At 57.8% G+C, this 24,395-nt stretch overlaps 1 protein-coding gene across 6 annotated transcripts in view; it reads right to left on the reverse strand.

Moving 5' to 3' along the window:
- Nucleotides 1–488: 488 nt before the first annotated feature.
- TMCC2 (transmembrane and coiled-coil domain family 2) overlaps nucleotides 489–24,395 on the reverse strand; it is a 36,350-nt gene continuing 12,443 nt past the window's right edge. For 4 of the 6 annotated variants that reach the window (XM_079761274.1, XM_079761276.1, XM_079761277.1 and 1 more), the window contains exons 2-5: nucleotides 23,527–24,069; nucleotides 3,818–4,758; nucleotides 2,437–2,572; nucleotides 489–1,971 (exon numbers count right to left, since the gene is read on the reverse strand). In XM_079761274.1, coding sequence (XP_079617400.1) covers nucleotides 1,660–1,971; nucleotides 2,437–2,572; nucleotides 3,818–4,758; nucleotides 23,527–24,069 — 1,932 coding nt within the window. In that variant the 3' untranslated portion in view covers nucleotides 489–1,659. Of the gene's footprint in view, nucleotides 1,972–2,436; nucleotides 2,573–3,817; nucleotides 4,759–11,565; nucleotides 12,176–12,468; nucleotides 13,548–23,526; nucleotides 24,070–24,395 lie in introns of those variants that run through there. The other 2 variants (XM_079761278.1, XM_079761279.1) reach the window with 2 other exon arrangements.

The following is a 24,395-nucleotide window of genomic DNA, read 5'->3' on the forward strand; positions in this document are numbered from 1 at the left end:
CCAGGGCCTTCTGCGGGTGCCCTTCACTGCCAGGAGTGGGAGACGCAGCCAGAGGGCCTGGCCTCTATGCTAAGGCCCTGCTCCAGCTCTGGCTGGACAGAACAGATAAGGCCACGCGAAGGCCAACAGAGGCCCCTAGGGACTGAACCTAAGACTTAAGGAGTATGCTGCCCTCTCCTGGCCACCTCTGGGCAGGACTGCTGCTGTCCAGGCCTCCCGCTGCTTGTCTTCTCCGAGCTAAGAAAATCCCCTTCCCCTCCTGTTGGAAAGCACTCCAGGAGGGCTGGAGGAGGTAGGTGCCATCTCGCGTAGCCTGAGCAAAGTAGATGGTCCCTTGTTCGATGCAGGATCCAGAGGAAGAAGGCTTCAGGCCAACAGGTGAGGCCCGATGTGTGTTACCCACCACAATGCTGGAGAGTGGGGAGAGACTCACGCTTTCCACGGAGACACACGGAGACAGCCTAATCCATCAACACTAGACAGGAAGGTTGAAAATTTAGAGGATATTTATTTCTCCTAAGGTCCACAGCTGGCAGCCACTGCCCTCCCGTTCCAGGGGATTTCTCTCTCCTTTTCTGAGAAATCCCCTCTCTTCTTGGAAGTGCTCATGGGGAGGCTGGGGTATGAAGAGAAACCATACACAACACTCCAGAGCCTTAAAAAAATAAAGCCACAAACAACCTCCTCCACACAAGCACACGCACACAAAATAAATAGACACATAAAAGGGAAGCTTCGCTCCTCCTGTCCTGGCTCCAGAGGCGGCTTGGGAGAGGGGCTGGGTGGCGTGGCCCGCTCCTCCCGGCCAGGACTATCCAGAGGCTAACTGGTATGGAAGTGCCTGACAGCCAAGAACGAGCCCTGGCTTCAGAGAGAGGACGGGGCGGGCCTCTCCCTGGAGCTCTGTGGGGATCAGGGACAAAGGAACAAATAAATAAATAAATAGAGCCCAGCGCGCTCCCAGGGGCCTAAGGGCTTAGGCTGAGGCTCAGGGCCCCCCGGGGCCATTTCCCTGAAAAGAGCAGATCCAGTGACAGGCAGCAAGAAGAAGAGGGAAAACTCCAGTCCAAAGCCACACCCACCAGGCCTCCAGGGCCTGCCTCCTCCAGCTCCCCAAAGGGCCAGTCCAGAACCCAGCCTCACACCAGCTCGGAGGAAGGAGGGGTGGGCTGAACCTTCTGCCTGGCCCAGCCCAGCAGGTGCCCGAGGCTGGGAAGGCCCTCCCTCTCTCTGGGGCCAGCAGAGCCTCAGAGGGAGCAGTGGCTGCCACCGGGTGGGCTCTTGCTGGGGAAGCTGAGGCACAGCCCTCTCCTGCTCCTATGCTCACAGGCCTTCCTGCCTGGCCGCATCCAAGTCCTTGTGCAAATGTAAGCCATCAAAACAGTCCCTGCCGGTGTCCTCCTCTGCTCCACTTGGCCACAGATGTCCCCACCACCTCCAGCCAGGGCTGCTCTGGAGGCTCCCTTCTAGCCAACAGGGAGAAGGTGACGGACAGAAGCAAGAACAGAGGAGGGCAGGAGCTGCTGGAATGAAGTCTGGTCAGGAGGCCAAACCAGACACATGAAAAGGTCCAAGGGAGTGGGGCGTCCCAAGATCCCTCCTGGAGAGCCATGGCCAGATGGGGGCCGGGGGAGCACGGGGTAGGGACCAGCTGGCCACTCAGCTGGGCAGCAGCACGTGCTCCAGGAGGTAGGTGAGGGAGTCCCAGTGCTTCCAGAGGAGGAAGAGCATGAGGACCAGGAGGGCAGTGCTGGTGATGCGCAGGCGCGTCTTCATGAGGGGCGTGATGAAGTTGGCGATGGTGGACACGAACACCAGAAGCACGGCCATGAGCGCCAGGATCACGTTGATGAACTTGCCCAGCAGCGCCCTGGCGTTGGCGTTCTCCACGCCCTCCAGCTGCACCACCTGCTGCTGCTGCTGCTGCAGCTCCAGCTTGGTGACCCGGGTCAGGCAGGACTCCACGGCCTCCTGTGGGGACAGAGGGTGGGCCCATGAGAGAGGGACAGTGCACAGGCCAGGCAGGTACAGGCTGAGCAGCTGCAGCTGTGGGCAGAGCCCTATGACGATCTGGGGAGGCTGGGAGAAAACTGGAGTCTTGATTAGTGTGGGAAGGGGAGGAGCTGGCCCAATCCCAGCTTCCTCTTGAGGCTCTGGGAACTCCCATCATTCATGGGCACGGCTGCCATCACAGAGCTGGGGCACTGGCAGCCCTCGCCAGTCAGCTTGCCTCTGCACAGTGCATACTCTGCCTGCCGTTCCGCTCTTATCTCCATCCACCTCTCCCCGCACTACCCGCTTCACCCACGTGTCCGTCTGCCCCAGCTGATGCAATAGCCTGTGCCCGCCATCCCCCACGTGGTAAAGCCTCACCCTCTGGCTGCTGCCAGCTGCCAGCACACCTGGGGCTTCCTCAAGAAGGGTCCCTGGATATACCTGGATGTCCCGGGCCCTCTCATAGGACTGGTAGGCCACCTTCTCCTCCATGCTGGCCAGCTCCTGCTTCAGGTTGCTCATCTCATTCTGGTGAAGCTCGGTCAGGTCATTGAGTTGCTCCTCCAGCCGCTCGTACCTGGCAGAGGGAGAGTGTGTGTGACACCAGGCCTGGCTCTCGAGCCTCCCTTCTCTCGCCAGGATCAATTCCATTCATTCTCAACAGTCACTCAACCCACCCCATGTGCTCAACGACACCAATGAAAGGTACTACTTACACAGCACTCCTCAGGAGCAGGTGTTGTGCTGAGCACTTCACCCAGATTATCTCATAGGATCATCATCACAACCCCACAAGGTAAGTACTAGTCACCCCCATTTTGCAGATAAAAAGACTGAGGCACAGAGAGGTTAAGGAATTTGCCCTGAGCTAAGATGCTCTCCTGGGTACCGGGCACACAGGGATATAGAGTCACAATCTCTGCTCTAAAGGCACAAGTATTGAAAGCTGAGTCTTAGGTGGGGGTGGTTAGTTTTCAGGCAGGATTCCAAACCTTCTTCATAGCTATACACAAGAAGTGCTGCTCCGGCCAGGTAGCTCAGTTGGTTAGAGCTCCCAATACAATGCTGCTGATTTGATCCCCAGTTGGGCACACACAAGAATCAACCAATTAATGCATAAATGAGTGGAACAACAAATGGATGTCTCTCGCTCTCTCTTCCTCTCTCTCTCTCAAAACAATAAATAATTTTTTTAAAAAAGAAAAAGTGCTAAGGATAAAATCCCCAAGAATCCCAGGGAGCGAGTGCCAATGCCACACGAGAGGCACAGCGCAGAAGAGCAGGTGGGCAGAGGGGAGGCGGGACCAGGGCTGCAGCTCAGTGCACACTGGCCGTGCCGGAGACTTACACCCTTTAACTTCATAGACTTGGTTTCATTTCATCCTCACAGGCATTTCGCGTGGGGATTCATGTTCTTCCCGCCCACAGACGAGGAAACCAGGTGCTGAGGGCAGGAAGGCTTTGTCAGCAGTAAATAGTAAACAGTAAAGAGCAGAGCTGGGATTTGAACCCGGGTAACCTGACTCCGGAGTCAGTGCTCCTAACCAGAGGAGAGGCCATGTAGCTGGTCCCTGCCTCAGTGTCCCCTTCTGTACGCTGAGCACATAAAATCAATGGGGATGCTCACAGCTCCTGAGACAGGCAGAGCCTCCCTCCCACGGGGCCCGTACTCCCGTCTCCCTGCCCAGTCCGGAGGAGGCTTCCGGCAGCGCGGGGCCCTGTGGATGCTCTTCCACTTGCCCCACGGCCCTGCGTCTGAGCCCTGGGCCCGCACCTCAGGCCGGGGGTGGCTGGGCGGAGGCGAGGGTGGGGGAGCACCCACCTGTAGCGCTCCTCCTGCAGGCACTGGGTCATGTAGGTGTAGTCCCTCTGCAGCTGAGACTTCAGGTCCTCCATCGAGTCCTCCAGGTGCGACTGTCCCTCCTTGATCTCCCGCAGCTCATCCAGCAGAGCATCCAGGTTTCCGGGCGCCCCATACAGTGTGTTCGACTTGGGGCTCCCCAGCACCCCAGTGGGCCCGGCCCCGGAGTTGCTGCCAGCCCCGGCTGAGCTGGCGCTGGCGCTGGAACACTCGTCGTCGCTGCCGTACTTGGGGCTGGACACGAGCGTGGCGCTGCCACTCAGCGTCCGGGCCGCCTCCTCGGGGGGCCCGTCCTCCAGGGGGTCCTTCAGGTGGGCGATGTTGTCGGCGCTGCCAAACTTGTTGCGGATCAGGCTGGCGAACTCCCGGGGCTTGGACACCACGGCCGTGTGGGTGGCCTGCGAGAGGCCCGAGAGGCTGCCCCTGACGCCCTCCACCACGCCGCCCCCGAAGCCGCTGATGCCCGCGCGCACGTTGGCGCCCACGTCCTTCAGCCCCTGTTGCATGTCCCGCAGCACGTCCTTGGGCTGCCGCGAGGGCCCGTTCTGCTCGATCTCCCGCAGGCGCCGCCGGTAGTGCTCCAGCTTCTTGTGCAGCTGTGCGATGGTCTGGGCGGACTTCTGGTTCTTCTTCTCGAACACCTGCTTGATGCGCGACACCTGCTGCTTGTCCGCGTTGTTGGCCAGCTTGAGGTACTCCGCCACGTTGTCGTCCCGCGCCTCCTGCTCGATCTTGATCTGCTCCGTGATCTTCAGGATCTTCTGGTGCAGGTGCTCGATGGCGGCCTTGGTCCGATGAGGGTCGGGGGCCCCGTCCGGCACGTCCAGGCTGATGGGGCCGTCGGGGTCACCATGGCCGGGGCCGCTGGAGAGGCTCAGGGCCACGAGGTCCCCCTTGTCAACCTAGGGCGGGAGGCAAGCAGAGGAAGCCTGGGTGCACCATGAAACCACGGGGGGAGCCCGACACCTGTGGACCTGGCCTCTCTACCCAGAACGTGGGGGCGGATGACCGGGGGCCTCAGGAAGAGGGTTCAGCGTGACAACGGAATCCCTTTCAGCCGCCGCTCACCCACCTGCCACCTGTTATCTAGCTGACCCCGCGACGGCCCTGAATGCAGTCTAGGCAGAGGTGTTCCTCCTCGGGACAGAGTTCACACAACGATGAGCCGTCAGGCCTCCCGCCCACACGGACCACGCGGGGCTGAGGCTGCACTGGAGTCACAGGGTTGAATTCTCAGGGATGAGACAAGCCGTCCCTCCGGACCCAACCTCCCCACAGGCTCCTGCCTTGAGCGGCCTCTTCCTCAGACCTGACCGGAGCCCACACTTTGGCCCCAGCACTGGCACAGGAAGCTCCCCGCCCTCCCCACCCCGGCTTCTCTAATGCAGTTCAGCGGGTCACCCCACCTCTGCTGCACCCTCCAGGCCCGTTACCTTCCAGCTCACTGGAGCTGTCAGCAACCTCTTCCGCTTCATGGTGGTGGGAGCGCCCGACCCCGCCCAGGCTCCCAGAACTGGGGGGAGAGCACCCCCTGCCACCCTGCTGGCCAGGTCCCCGAAGACTCCGTCCCAGAAGTAACCCACAGGCCGAGGGAAGCAGGCAGCGGTCTGGGGCCCAGAGGTCCCAGCTGCCCTGCTGGGAAGGGGCTGGACGTGCAGGAAAGAGATGACAGCCCCTTCCTCACCGGCAGGCAAGCCGGCCCGACCCTCGGCGCGTCAGGGTAGCACGAAGGAAAGAGAGACGGATAAGGCAGGAAGGGAAGGTCACAGAGGACAGGAAAGATGGGAAAGGCAGGTCAGATGAGGGCGGGCGGGCCTGGAGCCCTGTTCTCCAGGGCCGGCTCCCCTCAGCCTGTTGGAGGCTCTCTCTCCACAACCGAGTCTCAGTGTCTTATCGCCATGCAACAGCGGAAGCAGCAGGAAATGGCTCAACCCCATGTATTTTTACACACCCCAACTCGGCTGGGTCACATCATCGCTTTTTATATGTATGGGGGGGCAGGGGCGGGGTGAGGTATATGTGGGGGAAGGGGTCAAACACAAAGCACGTGGCCCAGTCACATGCTCTCGAACTGGAAACAGCCCATGCCAATTAGAGGCAGAAGTCACCCAACTCGATGCCTGCCGAGATACAAAGCAGTGAAAACACGGTTGAGAACAATGGCCCCGCCACCCTCGGGAGCCAGGGGAGGGCGGCTCCTCCGTGGGCTTCCTCTGGGCCTGTTCAGGTCGTGGTTCCGCTGGGAATGCTGGGGACACCGAGGTCCCTTCCCCACCTCTCTTGCAGTCAGGACTTCCCTCTTACATTTGCTTGGGGTCTAACGGCCCCACCAGTCTGACTTACAACCGAGCCTGCAACTAGCCACTTCCTCCCATGCTGCTCCCTGCAGAGAGGGCCAGCAGCCCACCTCTCAGTTGTCCTGCCCCTCGGAGTCCCCCGCCTGTGACACAGGGATGATCAGACCTACTCTCAGGCCTGTGGTGAGGGTCACACAGGACCGGGCGTTGAGTGATCAGTACTGCTCCTCAGAGCACACAGAAGGCGCTCATAAATGCTGTCGGGTCTACACAGCACAATTCTCTTTTAGGGGAGGAATAACATGTATTTAAGAGATTATACCAACACGTTTACTCAGTACTGATGCTGCAATATAGGCAGTGAACTAGACAAGATTCTCTCTGTAACACGTAGCTTTACAATGAAGGAACCTGACCCTCTCAGAAGGCCAATGTGCGTTCCAAAGAAACTCAACTCCTTCCCTCTTTTCCACCCTCTTCCTGGAGAAAGAATTCCCAGAGAAGAGTTTGGGTCTGGCTGCGTCACTGCCTGAGGCTCAGCACCGCCGTTTGCTCCTCTTCAAAATGAGGAGGGCGGCTGTCCCGGCGCCTTGGAGGAGCGTGGGGGCACTAATGAGACATGGGTTCGGAAAAGCTGTGAAAAGTGGAGGTGCTTCAGGACGACGAGGGCATGCACGCAGCTCTGCTCTGGCAGCCTGGAGTCTGTCCCCCGTTGGAGTCCAGCTAGCTTACACACGGAGCTGAAGCTGGCTGTGAAATCCCAGGAATGAGAGGAGAACACACACTGGTAAAACCAGTTGGTGGGCTGCAGTGACCTGGGGCTGGGGCCCTGGCCCCCTCGCCCACCCTTTTCTCTGTCCTGGGGTCCTGCAGGAGGACACCAGCACCCTCGCTGCCCCCCCCACCCCCGCCCCCCGAGGTCTGCCATGCCTGGGTCCTGCTGGTCATCTCCAGTCACAGAACATCCCCTTCGCCCTCGTCACCATGGAGAAAGGGAGCACGTAGGAGCAAGGGGGGTTCTCCATGCCCTGGCCTCCCAGGCACCCCCTGCAGCAGCAGTGTCCTTTAAGGACTGAAGGGAGATGGGGTGGCTGAGCGAACGAGAGCCAAGGAGGTGGCAGAAGACAGGCAGAGGGACAAGGAGGGAGGGTGCGTCAACTAAGGAAGGAAAATGAGAGCACAGAAGGAGAAAGCTGTTAAGAGGGATGGAATAAGCAGAGTATGAGGAAAGGAGAAAGATTTGCAAAAAAAAAAAGCAAAAAGCAAAAGCAATGAGGCAGGCTATAGGACCCATGCTGGGAACGGAAAGGGCACTAAACTTGAGGTCGGACACCGGTTTAGAATCCCGGCTTTCACTTAGCAGCTGTGTGCCCTTGGATATGTCATTAACTTTTCTGAGACTCAGTTTTCACATCTAGAAAAGGGGTGTGATTCTACCTACACCAAAGGGTTGTCAGGAAGATGAAACAAGACACTGAGTAAGTCAACAGTGGCAGTACAACCTCAGGGCATACAGAAGGTGCTCAAAAACAAGTGAGAATAAATTAAGCAACATTGCACACCGACTAGAATGGCTACAATTTTAAAAAGAAAAATAACAATTGTTGGCGAGTATGTGGAGAAATTAGAACCCTCATACCTTGCTGGTGGCAATGTAAAATGGTGCAGCCACTGTGGAAAACAATTCAGTGGTTCCTCAAAAAGTTAAACATAGAATTACCAAATGAAATGACCCAGCAATTCCGCTCCTAGGTAGATACCCAAAACAACTGAAAATGGGTATTCAAATAAATACTTGTGCATATTGTTCATCGCAGTACTATTCACAATAGCCAGAGGGTGGACACAACTCAAATGCCCATTAATTAGTAAATGGCAAACAAAACGGGTCAATCTATACAATGGAATATTATGTTATTTGGCCATAAAAGGAATGAAGTACTGACACATTGCTACAACATTGCAAACCTCGAGAACATTACACTAAGTGAAAGAAACTAGATACAAAGGGTCACATATTGAACGATCCCATTTATATGAAACATCCAGAATAGTTAAATCCATAGAGACAGAAGGCAGATTAGTGGTGGCCAGGGCTGGGAGGGAGAAATGGGGAGTGGTTGCTTGATGGGTATAGCCTTCCTTTGGGAGGGATGACAAGGTTCTGGAACTAGAGGTGATGGTTGCACACCTGGGGGTGGAGGGCCAAGGTCCTCCCACCTGCTAGCCTGGGCTGCAGGTCCAACCAAAGTCCTATTGTGGAGGGTATGTGGGCCCTGCATCTTATAGCCACATTTTCAGTAGAGCAGAGGTTCTTTCTAACTCATTGCCGACCCCCTTCCTGGGGCCGGGTGAGTAAAAAGAAGAGCAATACTGGTCACTCAGCTCCCGGTTACTAGCAGGTGGAACCCCAGGGTCCCCCAGCCCAGAGCACGAAGTGCGTGGGCTAAAGAGGCACCACCGCTCCTCTCTCAAAACGGTCAGGGGCTCACCTGGCCCAGGCCCCCTCCCCGCTCTCTCCTGCCTGAGAGGGGCTGGACACTCCGCAGGTACCTGACCCCAGCATTGACCCCTGCGCACAGGCTGGGCAAGTTCTAAGAAGAGGAGATTGGGGAGGGAGGCCATGCCTCTTCCATGAGCCCCTTCTATGCCAGGCCATTAGGGAGGCCATGCCACGCTCCCTGTGCAGGGTGCCCACCAGCCAGGGCCCGCATCAAAGACCGTACTCTACACAGAGACTGAGCTCCAGGAAGTGCGGATGAACGTCCTGGAAGAGCCAGAAGTGGGATGCTGTCTCTAGTGGCCCGGGCTCTACTTGCCCTTTTCCTCTCCCTGCCCCTGTGAGATCCTGGAAGCACCCCTGCACATGGCTCACAGGACTCCCCTCCCTACCCTCCCGCCCCCCCCCCCTCCCCCAGCCTCTCTAAGCAAAGCCAGATTAGGCACTGGGCCAGATTATAGGCGCTCCCCAGCCCTGGCTCCCTCCTCCCAGGCCTGAGCTCATGTCCTCGTGTTAACCCGGCCCAGGCACGGGACAGCGGCCCTTCCTCCGCACACTAGCCCAGCAGCCTGGACCCGAGGCAGGGAGCACACAGGAGACATGGTGGAACCCAAAGCATCCCGGCTCCCGTGGAGCTGTGTGGGAGGGAAAGGGTCCTAACGATGGTGTGTGCTCCACACCTGAGCTCCCCGTTCCCAAGAGACTGCAGAGGGGCCTAGACTGACCCCCACCCCCAGGGACAGGCAGTGCCTTCCTAGATTTACAAAGAGCTCCTGTCGGGTCCCCAGAGCCGGCTGACAGAGATGGGCCTTCAGTCCTGCTCAGGGGTGGAAAGCCAGCACCGAGGTAGGTCGCTCTTACACACGGAAAGAGCGCTAGGGTGCCGATGCTTCCCTTTAAGAGAACATGGCAGCCGAAACCGGTTTGGCTCAGTGGATAGAGCGTCGGCCTGCGGACTCAAGGGTCCCAGGTTCGATTCCGGTCAAGGGCATGTACCTTGGTTGCGGGCACATCCCCAGTAGCGGGTGTGCAAGAGGCAGCTGATCAATGTTTCTCTCTCAATAGATGTTTCTAACTCTCTATCCCTCTCTCTTCCTCTCTGTAAAAAATCAATAAAATATATTTAAAAAAAAAAAAAAGGGGAACACGGCAGCCTGTCAATCAGGAAGAGGGGGCCCTGAGGTGCCCTCCCGGGGTCGGGACAAGGGGGTCTGTGGGACAAGGGGAACTGCCTTGTCTGTGGGCCTGGCCAAGCGGGTCAAGGTCCACTCAGGACACTGCCCAGAGCAGGGCCTGGGCTTCCAGTGGCCAAAGGCCCAGCAGGCGAGTGAGTCAGGAGCTCAGTCCCAGGCGACTCAGCAAGATGCCTGCAACTGCTCACTTCTGGCCCCGTGACTGATTTGAGCACCCCTCTCAGGATGGAGAACCCCCAGATTCCCTTTTCCTATGAGTTCCCAGAGGGCGAGGGAGGGAGGTAAGCCAGGCCAGGCGGAGAGGAAAATCCATGGCCGGCGACAATCCTTCAGCGCGAAGAGGCAGCTGGGAGGGAGGGAACCTGACATCTCCCCTTCCACCCTGGCACTCCAGCCATCGCAGGCAGGGTAATTATCCCAGCTCTTGGTCCTGGCATCAGGGGCTGCCCCCCTTTCACCAAATCAGCGGGCACAGCTGCTGGGCTGCGGGCTCTTTCTCTTCCTGGCGGAGACATGTGGCTTCACAGCTTAACCGGGCACTTCCGGTGGAGACAGGTATGGGGGAGCGGGGGGAGCACACCAGCCCGCCCAGTGGTCCCACCATGCTAGAGACCCTCAGCTTTTCTCCAGAGGGCTGGGAGGCAAATGCTTAGATAACGGGGTACACAGGGGGCAGCAGGTGAACTTGGCCTGTTCACCGGGGTAAAGTGGGGTGAAAAACTGCAGCAACATCCCCACCTCCACACGGGGCCCTCGAGGTGCAGGGCAGAGGCACAAGGTTCCTGGCTCTCCCGGCCTCGGTGGCTTACAGACAACCTCACGCTGCCACAAGGGTTTCGCAGTGCAGAGTACATACACACACACACACACACACACACACACACACACGCACACACGCACGAGGAAGCACCCTCATCCTCTCATGCTGCACCCACGATCTCAAGGCAGCGCCACTGGCTGAGGCTCTAATCAGCCTCCTCCTGCAGCCAGCGACACTTCCCCCACCCTGACCCTCAGGCTCCTTTTTCTTCCTGGGGACCCCCCTCATCTAGCCCTCAGCTGCCAGGCCTTTCTGCTAGGTCCACCCCTGGGTTCTGGTCAAAACCACAGCCTCCACTCCATCGCCTCCTTCCCTACCCTGCTGACGACAATGCCCTTTTGTCCACACAAAAGTCCCATAGTCCCCTCTCTGCTCACTCCCACAGACCCGACAGGCCCCCGAGCTGCCCTCCCACCTGGGGGCCTCCTCTGAGTTCTCCCAAAGCTCCCAGCGCCCAACGTGTCGCTCCTTCCAGACTCTCCCACTGGCCCCCTGGGTCAGTGCTCATGGACCCTCACACTCCCCTCTCCCTGTCACTGTGTCTCCACGGACACAAATAACCACAACCAGGAACGCCCTTCTACGTAACTTCACTCAGCTCCTCCAGCCCCGGGTGGAGGGACACATGGCTACTGGTTTCTGGAAGCATCAGTGCCGAGGTTCACTCGCCTCCTGCACAAGTCCCCTCAGAGGCCCTCCCGGCACTGGGCAGCCTGAGCCTGGAGGCCCCGTGCTCGCCCCTCCTCCCTTCTCCCTCCACAAAGAGTTCTCTATAAGGGAGAGGAGGGAGCCGCACCCTGAGACCCAGCACAGCCGCCTGACAAACTGCCCAAGTGGCTTTCTCCCATCACCCTGCCTTACCCATCAGCTTCTCTCCTTCCACCCACCAGGGACCTCACCTGTGTGGGCACCATTTCCCGCAGCTGTGCTGGTGCCGGGGTGCCGGGGGCTCTAGGGCCCCAGCTTTCTGCAGGCTGAGCCAGACCCCCGGGGTCACAGTCCCTGGGCAGCACTGGGCTTGCCAAGGGGAGCCGGGGCCTGCGAGCAGGGGTGCCGGTGCTCCCAGGCTCTGCAGCCGCCATCTCGCCTGAGGCCCAGCCCAAGGATTAGGGGCGGATTGCTCTGGGCGATTTCCCCCTCCCCTGGGGCTCTCGCACTGCTCCTTCCCATCTGGAAGGAGACAAGGGTTCACCGGGCCTGGAGACCAAGCTCGGATGAGGTGTTGCCCAACCCACCCTGCCTGTCCCCAAGTCCAGCTGTTGCCAGGTGAGTTCAGTGTGCATGGAACACCCGGGTGTGACAGGAAGCAACTCTAACGCGTGCACCTGCATCATTCCCTGCCGTCGTGCATGCCTAGACACACCCCCACCATCACAGCCCCTCTCACAAACAGAGCTACAGTCACCTGACTCCCTTCTTCAGCCTTCCAAAGAGTGTGGGTCTCCTCGCCAGGCTTCCAGGATCGAAAGCTCTCCAAAGCCAATGGGCTAGAGCCCAAAAGGGGCTCCTTGCTGGATCCCTACGCAGCCAGCTTAGCCAAGTCCTGCTGCCCTGCCCACTGGCTTCAGGCACCATCCTCTCAATGCACCCTCCCCCTCCAATACCCAGACTGCAGCCAGCCTCCCCGGGGAATTCCTCTGCCCTGAGGTCCTCTCCTAGAAATCCACTCTGTGCTCTGAACGCCCCTGTGGCTACTGCTCCGCTAGCTTCTCCTTCCCATCCCCTGCCCCACCCCTGCCCCTCACCACCAGCAGCCCTGCCCAGGCAAAAACATCTAAGAGAAAACTTAATGGTAAACTCACAGCAGCCTCTTCCTCCTTGACCTTCATCTTGACAGTACCAGCAGGAAATCCAGGGAATGGCCAGCAGAGGGGGCCAGAGGTTCACAGTTGAGGAGAGCAAGCTGTGAGGAGGGTAGTGGGGAGGCCACAAGAGTTCTGGGGTCTGCTGCGTCTCTCTAAGGGCAGCTTCCCATGGCAGAGTCACCAGTCAAAGAAGACATGGATTCTGCACCCACTTGAGCCTGGTGAGGGACTCAGAGCTTAAATACTGAGGGTCAACATGGATCATCATGCTGATGGGGTGGTTCCAAGTTCAAGAAGGTGCGAGGAGATAGGGCCCCGTGTTATCTCTGGGGCCCAGGGCCAGGTCCTGCAGCCAAAACACCAGGGGCAGGAGGCCCCACCCTGGGCTTGTGAAAACCTTACAAATATTTGTGGTGGCCAATGACTTGGGGTTTGTGAGGACAGGAACCTAGCAAAAGCAAAAACACAGATTCTAATTTCTGGGGCCAGCTCTGACACGTGGAGTCAGGGACTTGGGGAGCCAGGGACCACTTCGGCAGCCCCCCATCTATAAAGAATGAACTCTCTCAATTTTCACTTGACGCCTTGGCACTGAGCGCTTGCCCTCTTGCATAATGGCTGTGTATAAATAGGCCTTGCTGTCCCCTAGGAAGGCAGGGATCAGGTGGCAAATACGCCAGGCCCTGTGCTGCGCCCAGCAGGAGACCGACCCTCCCTCAGTATTTATGTCTGTACAGTGACCGCGTCATCTCACTCGGCTGCCACCGAGACAGTCATCGACTGCAGCAGCAATGGAGATGGCCTGGTCCTCACACGCAAGACAACCCTCCCGGCCCGTCCTTTCCAGGCTCCCCAGGCTAGGATTTGTAACCTTTCCTCAAAGAGGCTGAGGAGAAAAGGGAGAAGGCAGTGGCAGCAGGAGCCGAGGTGGGAGGGGCTGAATGAGCTGAGCCTGGGGCTCTCTCAGGACCCCTCACAGGTCTCGCTCCCCAGGCTGCCAAGGATCCTGCAGGCTCAGAAGAACCCGGAAGAGCTTTCTACCAGGCCACACGGAACCACCAAGATGACCCTAAGGAGAGTCACCCCAACACAGCTCTTAGCATCCCCTAACGAGAGGGTTCAGCTCCCCTCCAGACACACCTACCCATCAGCACAGTAACAACCTCAGGAAGGGCCAGTGGAGCTCAGGGGTGAAGCCCAGGGGTGAAGTCTGCTAAGAGGAAAGCAGCAAACAGGAAGCAGCGGTGCCTGGTGGGCAAGCCCGCGGGAGAGATCCCCGTTCTAGTCCGTTTCTGTCTGCACGTGAGGCCTGTTCTCAATCTGCCTCCTGCTCTGGGGTGGGGAAGCAGGCGCCCAAGGCCTCGGGATGGACGGTGAGGGTCTGGGTCTCGGGTCCAGACCTGCTAAGGGACCTTGTTCAAGTCACCAGAGGCTCGGATACTCAGTGTCCACACAGCAGTGGGAGGGCTCGGAGAGGAGTGGGGGGCTGGGAAGGCCCTGGCTGAGAGCGGGCGTACGGCAGGAAGGCTCGGCGGTCCCTGGCGCTGGCTGAGACTCAGTGGCACACGGAGGGTGTGGAGCCAGAGGCTGCTGTCAGTGCTCGCCCTGCCACTCCGAGGCTGTGTGGCCTCGGACACACTTCTTCACAAGTGCACGAGGAGGCAGCAGCACCTGCAAAGCGGCTGCCTGAAGGACGAGGCCTTAGGGAACGGGACCAGGGCATCGGCATGGGGAGACGGGAAGAGGGGGTGAGCTGAGCCTTGGAGACTTCCTCTGAAGCCCAGTCTTGGGTTTTCTAGCTGCTCCTAGGCTACAGGGAAGGTAAAATGGGGAGCATGACAAGTCATAGGTCTTACTGAATAGATGACTGGTCCTGAGGCTTCCTCACCACCTGTGTATGTACACACACATGTACACACACACACGTGCACACACACACATGTACACACACACACACACACACACACGCCACAGTCAGTAGAGAAGGCCCCTGGAAGACTTTGCCTGGGACAGAAAAAGCCAGGAGAGTGGCTGCCGTAAGGAGCACCGTTGAGAGTGGCCGAAGGACGCAGGAAGAGCTGCCGTGGGTGCTAAAGCCACAGGCTCTGAAAGCACAGGCGCCACAGAGCCGGGTAGGTGCCGTTACGTGTCCTTCCTGGTAAGTCCTGGCCATCACTGGCTGCCCTGCCACCTGCTCCAGGGCCTGGCCGAGACGCAGGCCCCACCTCGCCACGTCACTGGGGATGCGCAGGCCCGGGCCGCTGAGTGGCGGCAGGTGTCTGGCCTCACCCTCGCCACTTTTGCAAGTTAGCCTGAGTCGGGGGGCGACAGGTGGGCTCCTGGCACCCTGGAAGGGGACCCTGGACGGAAGCCAGGTCCTGCTCGCAGGCTCTCCTCCCTGCACACCGGGCGGGTCCCAGCCCCCTCTCTCACTGGGCTCCCTTCTTTTAGTTTTCCCTTCCCGACCCTTAGTTTTCACGCCACGCCCCTTCTTTCTTTAATACTCTAAATATTAAATGTTTCTTGTCTCTCCCTTTGCCCTTGTGATCATTCTTCAGTCCCCTCCTCTTTAAATCTTCCTACTTACTTTTTTGTCTTGGGGGAGAAAAAAAAAAAAAGAAAGCATGAACCACACCTTCTGAAAGGTGGGGAAACCTGAGAAGTCAGAGTCTTTAGGAGCAAAGTCTAACGCTGAAAAGCAGCTAAATTTAGTAGCTCGGAATACAAGGTGAGGCCTTAAAAAATACCTCAGGCTCCAGAGGAACTGTGAACTCTCTGTTAGGACTGTGCTGTGAGGGGCTCCGGCCTCTAAGGCTCACCTCTCGGACTTCGGGGCTTGGGAAACGGTCAATATTCAGAGGTCTCTCACCTAACACTCACTTTGAGCCGCAGCCGGAAATTGCATTTTCTCAGCAACTCCAGTGAGCGAGGAGCCTGGCCTTCCCCTGGGGAAATGCGGTAGGAGGTTCATATTCTTCAGGATGAACTAGAGCCATGGTCGGCAAACTGCGGCTCGCGAGCCACATGCGGCTCTTTGGCCCCTTGAGTGTGGCTCTTCCACAAAATACCACGGCCTGGGCGAGTCTATTTTGAAGAAGTGGCATTAGAAGAAGTTGAAGTTTAAAAAATGTGGCTCTCAAAAGACATTTCAATCGTTGTACTGTTGATATTTGGCTCTGTTGACTAATGAGTTTGCCGACCACTGAGCTAGAGGAACCAGGGCGGGGTGTTTCCCAGGAGCACGTGGGCAGGCCTGGCTGAAGGGGCTGAGGAAGCGGGCGGCGAGGCCACAGCCCAGAAAGTCACGGGGCGACATCGCACGCACACCCCACGCCACCTTCCAGCTGCGTCCGGGGAGGGAGGAGGCCACCTCTGCCACCCACTGGTCCTTCGCCCGCCTGATGCCAGAGACACTCGTGTTTCCGGAGTCCTCCCGGGGCACAGTCATGAGCCAGATGCTGGGCAGTGGAGAGGACCACGCACCTGGGTCACGTTTTAAAAAATCAAAATGGGTGCCAGGCAGGTAGAGAGAGGGACGATGCCAAGCGTTTCCCGGCCACTCTATTTTCCTGGGGGAGGGGACCTTGACAGGTGTAAGAGAAAGTGATCCAGAGAAAAAGCACTATTTGGGGGCAATTTTTAGGAAACAAAGCACCCTCCACTCCACCCTATTTGCCAAGAATAATTTCAAAGGGTTCCTTTCCACCGAATGTGGAGGGTGGAAACACAGAACTCTCAGGCGTCCTGCTGCCTCAAAGGCTCAGAGCCTCCCAGGAGCCGACGTGAGTGACCGAAGGAGAAACGAATGCGAAAGCACTCCGCACCGGCAGCGTGCTGCCCCGGGAGGCGCAGAGGGCCGTGCGCAGCGTGTCCCAGAGGCTTGCCCACGATGGCGCTGAGCCCCCGAGGAGTCATGGGGACTCGGCTAATATTTGGGTGTGGAGCTGCCTCTGCCGTCAGGGGAGAAACCTTATATAATGAAGTTAATATTACAGAGCACTCGTCTTTCCAGGGCAGGGTTCGCCTTTCCAGCCACCCCAAGGAGGCCTCCTGGTCACAGTATCACTTTGGATCCGAGTTCGCTGTGGTGAGCGTTCTGAATTATTCACTAGCTATGGATACTGGCCTAGCTCTGGGGTCCCCCGTGGTGGGGGATCTGGAGAGATGGAAAAGGAGGCAGTGAGAACCCCCCCAAATCCAGACTTGGGTGAAGGTCGAAAAGGACCAAGGAGTCAGGGGCATCTGACCAGCCTCTGCAGGAGGTGGGAAGTGGGCCGGGGGCACCAAGAACAGTCAGACGAGCTGCTTGCGACACCCCAACGCCTGTTGCTGGAGAGAGAAGGGAAGGCTACTGTTCTCAGAAACTTCACTCATTGCCTCCAGCCCCGCTACTGCAAAGCCGGGGAGCCCCTGGGAGCCCAGAAGGAAGGCAATAGAAGGTGTGCACTCCTCTCTGCTCCTATGTCAGTGCCCTCTGCCCCAGAGGGTACAAATAAAGCCCAAACTGTGCCTATGAAAAGCAAGAAGAGGCCGAGGCAGGGATCAGGTTCACGATACTGTATTTCCATTGCCTCATCTGGCACCAGAGGGGACGAGGGTCACGTTTCACGTCTCAGGGATGTGCTGGATCAGGGAGGAATGTGCCCAGTGTCTGAGAGCCCTGTGCCAGCTCCCATGCCCCATGCCCACATCACCAGCGCCGGCTCCTCGCTGTCTGGGACCAGACGACAGGGCTCCTCTTGCTGCTGACCGTTATCGCGCTGGCATGGGGGCTGACACCGGACCCTGCAGCGCATCTTCCCCTGGCAGCGCTGGGGCACGCGTGTCCGCGGGTGCCGAGGCCCAGGCTGAGGCCGATGACGCGGCGGGAGCAGGCGGGGGGCCTGGCTGGCGTCGCCCATCGGTGTCTGGGCTGGCATCATCTCAGCCGTCAGGTGGCAAGCGCATGACATCAGGTCTCAGCGAGGTGACGGGATGTTACCTAACGGCACCCGGGGACTCTGTACTCTCAGAAGTCAGAGCTAATCTGGGGAGCACTGGGGACTTCCTATCTAGAAAGAAAGTCACGGATATCAGTGGGGAAAGGGTGAATAAAGGCTAATTCCAGAGGCAGGTGCCTGGGGGGACACTGCCTGAGCCCACGATCCGTTCTAAACGTCGAGAGGAAGCTGCTGCCCGTGCGCTCCGGTGCCAGAGCGTTAGGTCAGGGGCAGAGTCCTCACGTTTGGCCCCTCTCCTGATTGGACAAGACCCTAAAAGGAAAGGGGCTTCCCCGGAAACGGGAATTCAAACCAGACTAAAGAAAGAGCTTCCTTAACAATGAAAGTGCAACTGACGTGCAATATTACATTAGTTTCAGGTGCATAACAGTGATGCAACATTTATGTAACTTACAAAGTGACCCCCACAGTAAGTGTGACCATCGGTCACCATGCAGAGTTACGACGACACTATTGATTATTCCCTGTGCTGCGCGCACTGCTCGGCTTGCCAGGTACCGTAAGACAGGCTGCTGTGGTGGGGCCCGGAGGCCCCTGGGAATACGGGCTTTTAATCACTGGGACTGGAAGCAAGAGTTTGTGGCAAATCACAGAGCTGCCTGCCTTGGCCTCGGAGGCTCCTCTCAGGCCACGGGGCTGGCTGCCTCTGGCCCTGCTCTGCCTAAGGAGCCTCTCCAGGCAGCGGGGAGAGAGAGGGGAAGACAGGATGAAAGGTGGAGGAGGGAAGAGAGTCGGCAGCTGTCCTCCCCAGCAACTGGCACAGACTCGAGCAGGTACACGAGTGATTGTGACCGGGAGTGCATGCATCGTGCGTTGGCCTCCAAGTTCAGACACATCAGCAGGCCGCACAGATGAATGGCCTGGCCTCCCCCAGCTGCCGAGGGGACATGTTTGGAAACCTCTCTCAGCAGAGCCGACCCCACCCACCTTGAACCAGCAGGCTCCCAGACATAAATAAACCAGAGCCCTTGTGCCTGCCAAGCTCTGTCTTCTTGGCAAGAGCCTCAGGCAAAGGGCGGCCCCTCACCCTCTTCCCCCGGAGCACAGAGGGGTGCTTATTTACGCCAGGGTGGAGGGGAAGTCCTGCTGCTGATGAATCTGGTGGAGGAGTGTCCGGAGCCTGCCCTGCTTTAGATGATGAGCCACTGGTTTCCCCAGCTGGAGCCTGGAGATAACACCTCCACGGGCACAGGGAACTGTCCAGTCATGACATCATCTCCACCTCCTCACTCCTCAGCACCTGGTCCTCTCCCCACCCTGCCTGCCCTCCAAGCCGGGGTCAGCAGGCTGGCCTGTCAGTAAAAGCCCTCCTGCCCCTGGGCCCTCCTGGCTGGCCTCTGAAGGCTGCCCAGACACCCTCTGTGAGCTCCCAGCTCCCCACCCCCCATGCTGCTCCCTGTGCACAGAGGGGAAAGGGCGAGCAGGGCAAGGTCAGGGGCGACTGGGCAGAGCTAGCTGTAAACCCACACTCCTGCGCTAGCCCTCTCCACAGAGCCTCCGCTGCGGACACCAAGCACAGCCGGAGGGGTGGGAGGAATGTGGTGACAGCTGGGGAGAGGTTTTTTTGTGTGTGTTTTTAAATTTGTTTTAATCCTCACCTGAGGATATTTTTTCCATTGCTTTTCAGAGAGAATGGGAGGGAGTGAGGGAAGGAGAAGGGGAGGGAAGGAGCAAGAGAAACATCGATGTGAGAGACACATCTATCGGCTGCTTCCTGCACGCACCCCGACTAGGGACAGGGAGCAAACCTGCAACCCAGATGTGTGCCCTTAACTGGGACTTGAACCCAGGACCCCTTTGGTGCACAGGCCCATGCTCTGTGCACTTAGCAACGTCGGCCAGGACAGGGGAGAGGTTTTAAACAAGGCTGAAAGGGAAGCAAAGAACAATCCGGACAGGGGAGGAACAGGAGAAAAGGGATACAGACTGCTGACTCCTGCCAGTCCACTCCCAGGTAATGAAGCCAGGGCGAAAGAGTTACTCAATTTTCCTGAGTACACATTTTCTAGAAACTGCTGCTCAGCAGAGAACAAATTAAAACAGAGGGCAGGAACTCATCCGCTGAGGAACCAGGCAGCCCATATCACTGCACCTACGACCAGTGGCTCCTGCTGCAGCCCCGGGATGCCCAGGAGCAGGCCACACAGATGGGGACCCAGAAGTCCTGTCACCTGCCTTCTCTATTCGCCCGCCAATGCCCCAGTGTACCAGCGAATGCTGACAATGTTTCTCCACTTCATAGATATGAGACAGAGTGGTTCCCTTGCTCAGTGTCACACAAATAATAGAAAGCAGAATGGTGAGGCTGCGATGACAACTTTTTTTGGTTGTTTTAAAGGGACTTATTTAAGGCACAACCTCAAAGACAGCTAACGGGGTTTGAAGGGAACACATGACAGCCAGACCATATCACCAAGGCAGAACTGCGGCTGGGACTGGGGGCCCCATCCTGTCCCTCTGTGGAGCCCAAGCTCTCCTCGGGGCTCCAGGGCCCCTACTTTCTTAGGTTGGGGTGCGATGAGCCTCTCCAGGGCAGCCCAGCAACTTCAGCTGCCTCTGGGGTGTTTTGATAACTCAACCCCCCAAGAGGACTCTGGTCAGGGCTCTGGTCCGAAAGCCAGCTGGTGCATTCTAAACAATGGCAAGGGGTGTTGTAGTGAGGGAGGCTTATGAATTAAAAATAGATGCTAGTAATCACCAGGGAGCTTGCAGAGAGCATGTGGGGCTGTGTTTACTCGAGAGAGAAGAATACCTTCTATTCATGCCAGAGACCAGGGGGGAACCACCACAGCTTCTCACACCAACCAATGGCCTCTGGGTCTGGGGAAGTCAGCTGACAGAGCAGGGCTCCCTCCCTGACCTGGAAGGACCCCCCAAGGCCACACCTGTCCGTGGAGGGACAGGTCCGGGTTAGGAAGCTGTGTAACTGAGGGAAATGTCAACAAGGAGATCAAGTCACCCTCCCGGGGCCGAGGCAAACCTGCTCACGGGAGACCTTGCATAAAAACGGTCTCCATTTGATCTTGTGGACAGGCTAGAAACAGCGGATCTAGTCTCCTCCCTGCCATGAACTAGCTGGGCACCCTCAGACCAGCAGCCCCTTGATTCCTGCCGCTAAGCCTCAGTCTATCCAGCTGTAACATGGAGATCATAACGCCTGCTTCACAGGGATGTTATTAAGATTAACCAGGCAGTGCACGTGACAAGGCTTTGGAAAGCTGAAAGCTTTCAATAAGGATAGAAGACAATCACAGGAACAACCATTTCCCCCATCACCACCCTGAGCCCAGGAGCCATCCCCCACTCAGCTCACCCAAGAGTCTCTGGGCCTGGCCTCGGCCGGCAGCAAGAAGAGACTCCTGCCCTGCCCTCTGGGTATCTCCAGGCCACTGTGAAGGCCAACTATGAGCCACATGGAAAACCCCGGGGAGAAGCTCCCCAGCCCGTGCTCCCAGTCAGCAAACATCTACAACCCTTCCCAGCTTCCCACGGGGCCCACCGCCCACCCGCTCCATCTGCCCCAGGGGCAGAGACCACACGGTCCATGTTCTCTCTTGCTAAAGTACGGTCGCTGTAGCACCAGAGACCTTCACTTAACAGGACTGTTCTAATTTGATTTTTAAAATGTATTCGCTGACTCAGCAGTGAGAGGTGGGCCTGGCTGACGGTGTGCCGGGCCCCTCAGAGGGTCCCCCACCTCCTCCCCCGCCCAAGGCCATGCTACCCTTCTGGAGATACATCCAGATCTCACTCTCGGAACAGACTTCTTCGCAGTTGAAACTTTGCCTGTGAATGGTCCGGCGCCACCGTTTTAAATACTGTCTATACACTGACAACTCCCCAGTGTATGCCTCCAGCCTGGCTCTCTCCCTGAGACTCCAGATTTACTCGTCTGATTGCTTAGCATTTCCTCGTGGGCGTTTAATCACCGTCTCAAATGTAGCATGCCTAAAACCTGCTCCGTTTCTACCCCCACAGCCCTTGCCAAATATCTGTTCCACTTGCTGCTTTCCCCCAACTCCGTCAAGGGCAATTTCTTCTTTCCAGCTGCCAGGCCAAAACCATGCAAGCCGTCTTCGCCTGCTCCCCGTCGTGCCCCACATCTGTCAGAGATGGGTGTCGCTTGATCTCTGAAGCAAATCCAGAGCCCACCACTTCTCCTCACCTCCAGCACCCCCATCCTGCTGCAAGCCATCACCTCCCCGCTAGAGGATCCCAGCACTTTCTAGCTTGGCTCCATGCTCATGCCCTGGCTCACAGCACGTTCTCCACCTAGCAGCCGGAGTGATCTTCTTGAAAGGTGTCACTCATCTGTATGAAAACCTTCTAATAACTTTCCATCTCACTTGAGGGAAAAAAAGTCAAAAGCCTTTCTCCTGGCCTACTGGGCCCTATGTGATCTGCAATCCTCCCTGACCATCTTAAAAAAACACACACAAAAAACACTAAAAAAAATAAAAACCACTCAAAATAAAATCTCCCCAACCCCATATCACCGGCCTTTCTCCTCCCCAGACTAGCTACACGTGCTGCCACCCCTTCCACCGTCTCCCTCAATGTCCTGAAACTGGTTTCTTGCTGGTTACCAGTGACCCCCGCAGTCCCACCTTGGTACTTACTACCCATCTACGGTTCCAAACCCAGATCTGACCTGCACCCCTGCCACACTCCACTCTGCGGACCACTTCCTCCTCCTTCAAATGCCTTTCTCCTCTGGCTCTGGCCTCCTCTCTCCAGGTTTACTCCTCCACACCTGGCTGCTCTCTCCCTATATGTCAGACCCGCCTTTGGTCTCCTTCTCACTCAACACATGCCCTTCCAGAGTCTCATCCACACCCAGGACTTCAAGCTCGGTGCTGACTTCCAGGGCGCTAGACCCAGCCCAGACCTCGCCCCAAGAACCCGGCTGCCAGTTGGTGCTCTGTAGTTAGACAGCAGCAAAACGGATTTTATCCCTTTCCTCCCAAACATGCTCCTTCTGCCCGTGTTTCCCAACTAGAGAAAGCCCCGTCCCTAAACCCTGGAGCCACCCTCTCCTCCCTCCCTACTTCGTCTTCCATATCCACTTCTCAGCTTGTACCATGGATTCTAACGCCAAGTGTTTTCTGACTTTGTTTCCTCTCCATGTCTCACTGGCCTCAGTCTACCTGTCAGTCCCCCAAAGTGCTGGACTCTCCAACCACAACGAGCCCCTAGGAGCCCCTGGCACCAGCTAAATTGCTTTAGTACACACTACACCTTCCCGCTCTGGTCCCCTCCACCCCGTTCTTTGCTGCCTAAATTATATTCCTTCTTCAAGATTTAGCTCGCTGGCTTCCTCCAGAAGGTCTTTGCCAACTCCCCCTTCCCCTCCAGCCTCCCTCTCCTGAAGCTCCCGCGGCCTCTATCACAGCCTCATCACCCCATCGCTCCACTCGCCCAGCTGTCTCCCCTCTGCTCAGTGAGCTCCCTGAGGACACACCTCTGGCTGGTACGTTCTCATAGCACAGAACGAGTATTCGATAAATACTTGTTACATGAGTAAGTCCAGGAAGTACCAAACTAGACGGTCTCCTTACTGAACAGCACTTCCTGGATCCCGCCCCTGTCTTCTTTGGTTGGTAATCATAATAACAACGCTACTGTATCAGGCTCCATTCCAAGTATTTTACACAGATGAACCCACTTACTCCTATAGCAACTCTATTATTATCCCCATTTTCAACTGGGGAGACTGAGGTACAAAGAGGTTAAGTGACTGGTGGAGCTGGTAAGTGGCAGAACCAGGGTTGTGCTCTTAACCACTGCACGTAATTCCTCCCAATAGCACGTTTGAAGAAAACAAAACCAAAATTAATATTAGCCTGAGCCTTTGGGGTCATCTCTGGCTTTGGCTTAGTCTCCCTCTGCCTCCTTCAAGCAGGCAGACAGATCCGCAGGCAACAGGGGTCCAGCCCACTATGCGGGGGCCCCCAGCTCAGCCCCCAGGTGCAGAACCACCCCCTGCGCCCCGAAATAGCACTTGCCTCTGAGTAGCCCCCCCGACCTGAAAGGCCCTCACCTTGTCCCACCTCACCTTGTCCCCGATGCCCTCGGCCTCCTCGGCCAAGAGGTACACATTGCCACCATCCGCCAGCAGCAAGGCCGTGTCCGTGGTGGAAGAGGAGCGGGGCCGGCACTGGTGCTGGTGCAGGATGGCGGCCAGGCTGCTGTCCTGGGGGGCCTTGCGCAGCAGGTGGGGGCTGCCACGCTGGGGCTCCAGGGAGCTGCTCTTGGTCCGCCGGCTGCTGCCCCCGCTGCTGCCCCCGCTGCTGCTGTGCAAGCTGGCGCCCCGCTTGATGGAGGGCCGGGAGCGGATCTGCTGGAGCACACGGTTGAAGGCGGTGGGCCGGGCGGGCAGGTCGTGCAGGGACATGGCGTAGGAGACCCGATGCATCTCGGGGGAACGCTCCTTCTCATCCGGGGAGTCATGGTCAGACACGCCCTGCTGCTGCTGCTGCTGCTGCTGCTGGCAATCCTGAGACGTCTGGTGCTCCCTCTCTCGTGACCGGCGGCGGCTGTGGAACAGGTGCTTCAGGCCGTGGCTGAACATGGAGCCCTCCGAGAGCTGCTGGATTTTCTTAAGAGGGAGAGACAGAGGCCCCTGGTGAGTGGAAAGCTCCGGAGTGCCCAGCTGGTGGGCAGAAGTGAGGAGTCTGCTCTTGGGAGATCAGTGTAGCCACTACAGCTGTCTGAACCTGGAAGACCCCATAAAGGGCCCGTCACACCTAAAGATCACGCCTTGCAGAAAGGGGGCCACCCAGACCTGCTCCTTTCCTTCCAAAGAAATGCACCTCCATGGCTCCCCACAGGACATTCCCAATCCACACGTGGGGTCAGGGTTACTGGGCATGAGATCCTCATGGCTAGTCTGGGGCCCAGGGGCACACGCAGGCAGCACTGAGG

This window comes from Cnephaeus nilssonii (genome assembly GCF_951640355.1).
Source record: "Cnephaeus nilssonii genome assembly, chromosome: 21".
Lineage (NCBI taxonomy): Eukaryota > Metazoa > Chordata > Mammalia > Chiroptera > Vespertilionidae > Cnephaeus > Cnephaeus nilssonii.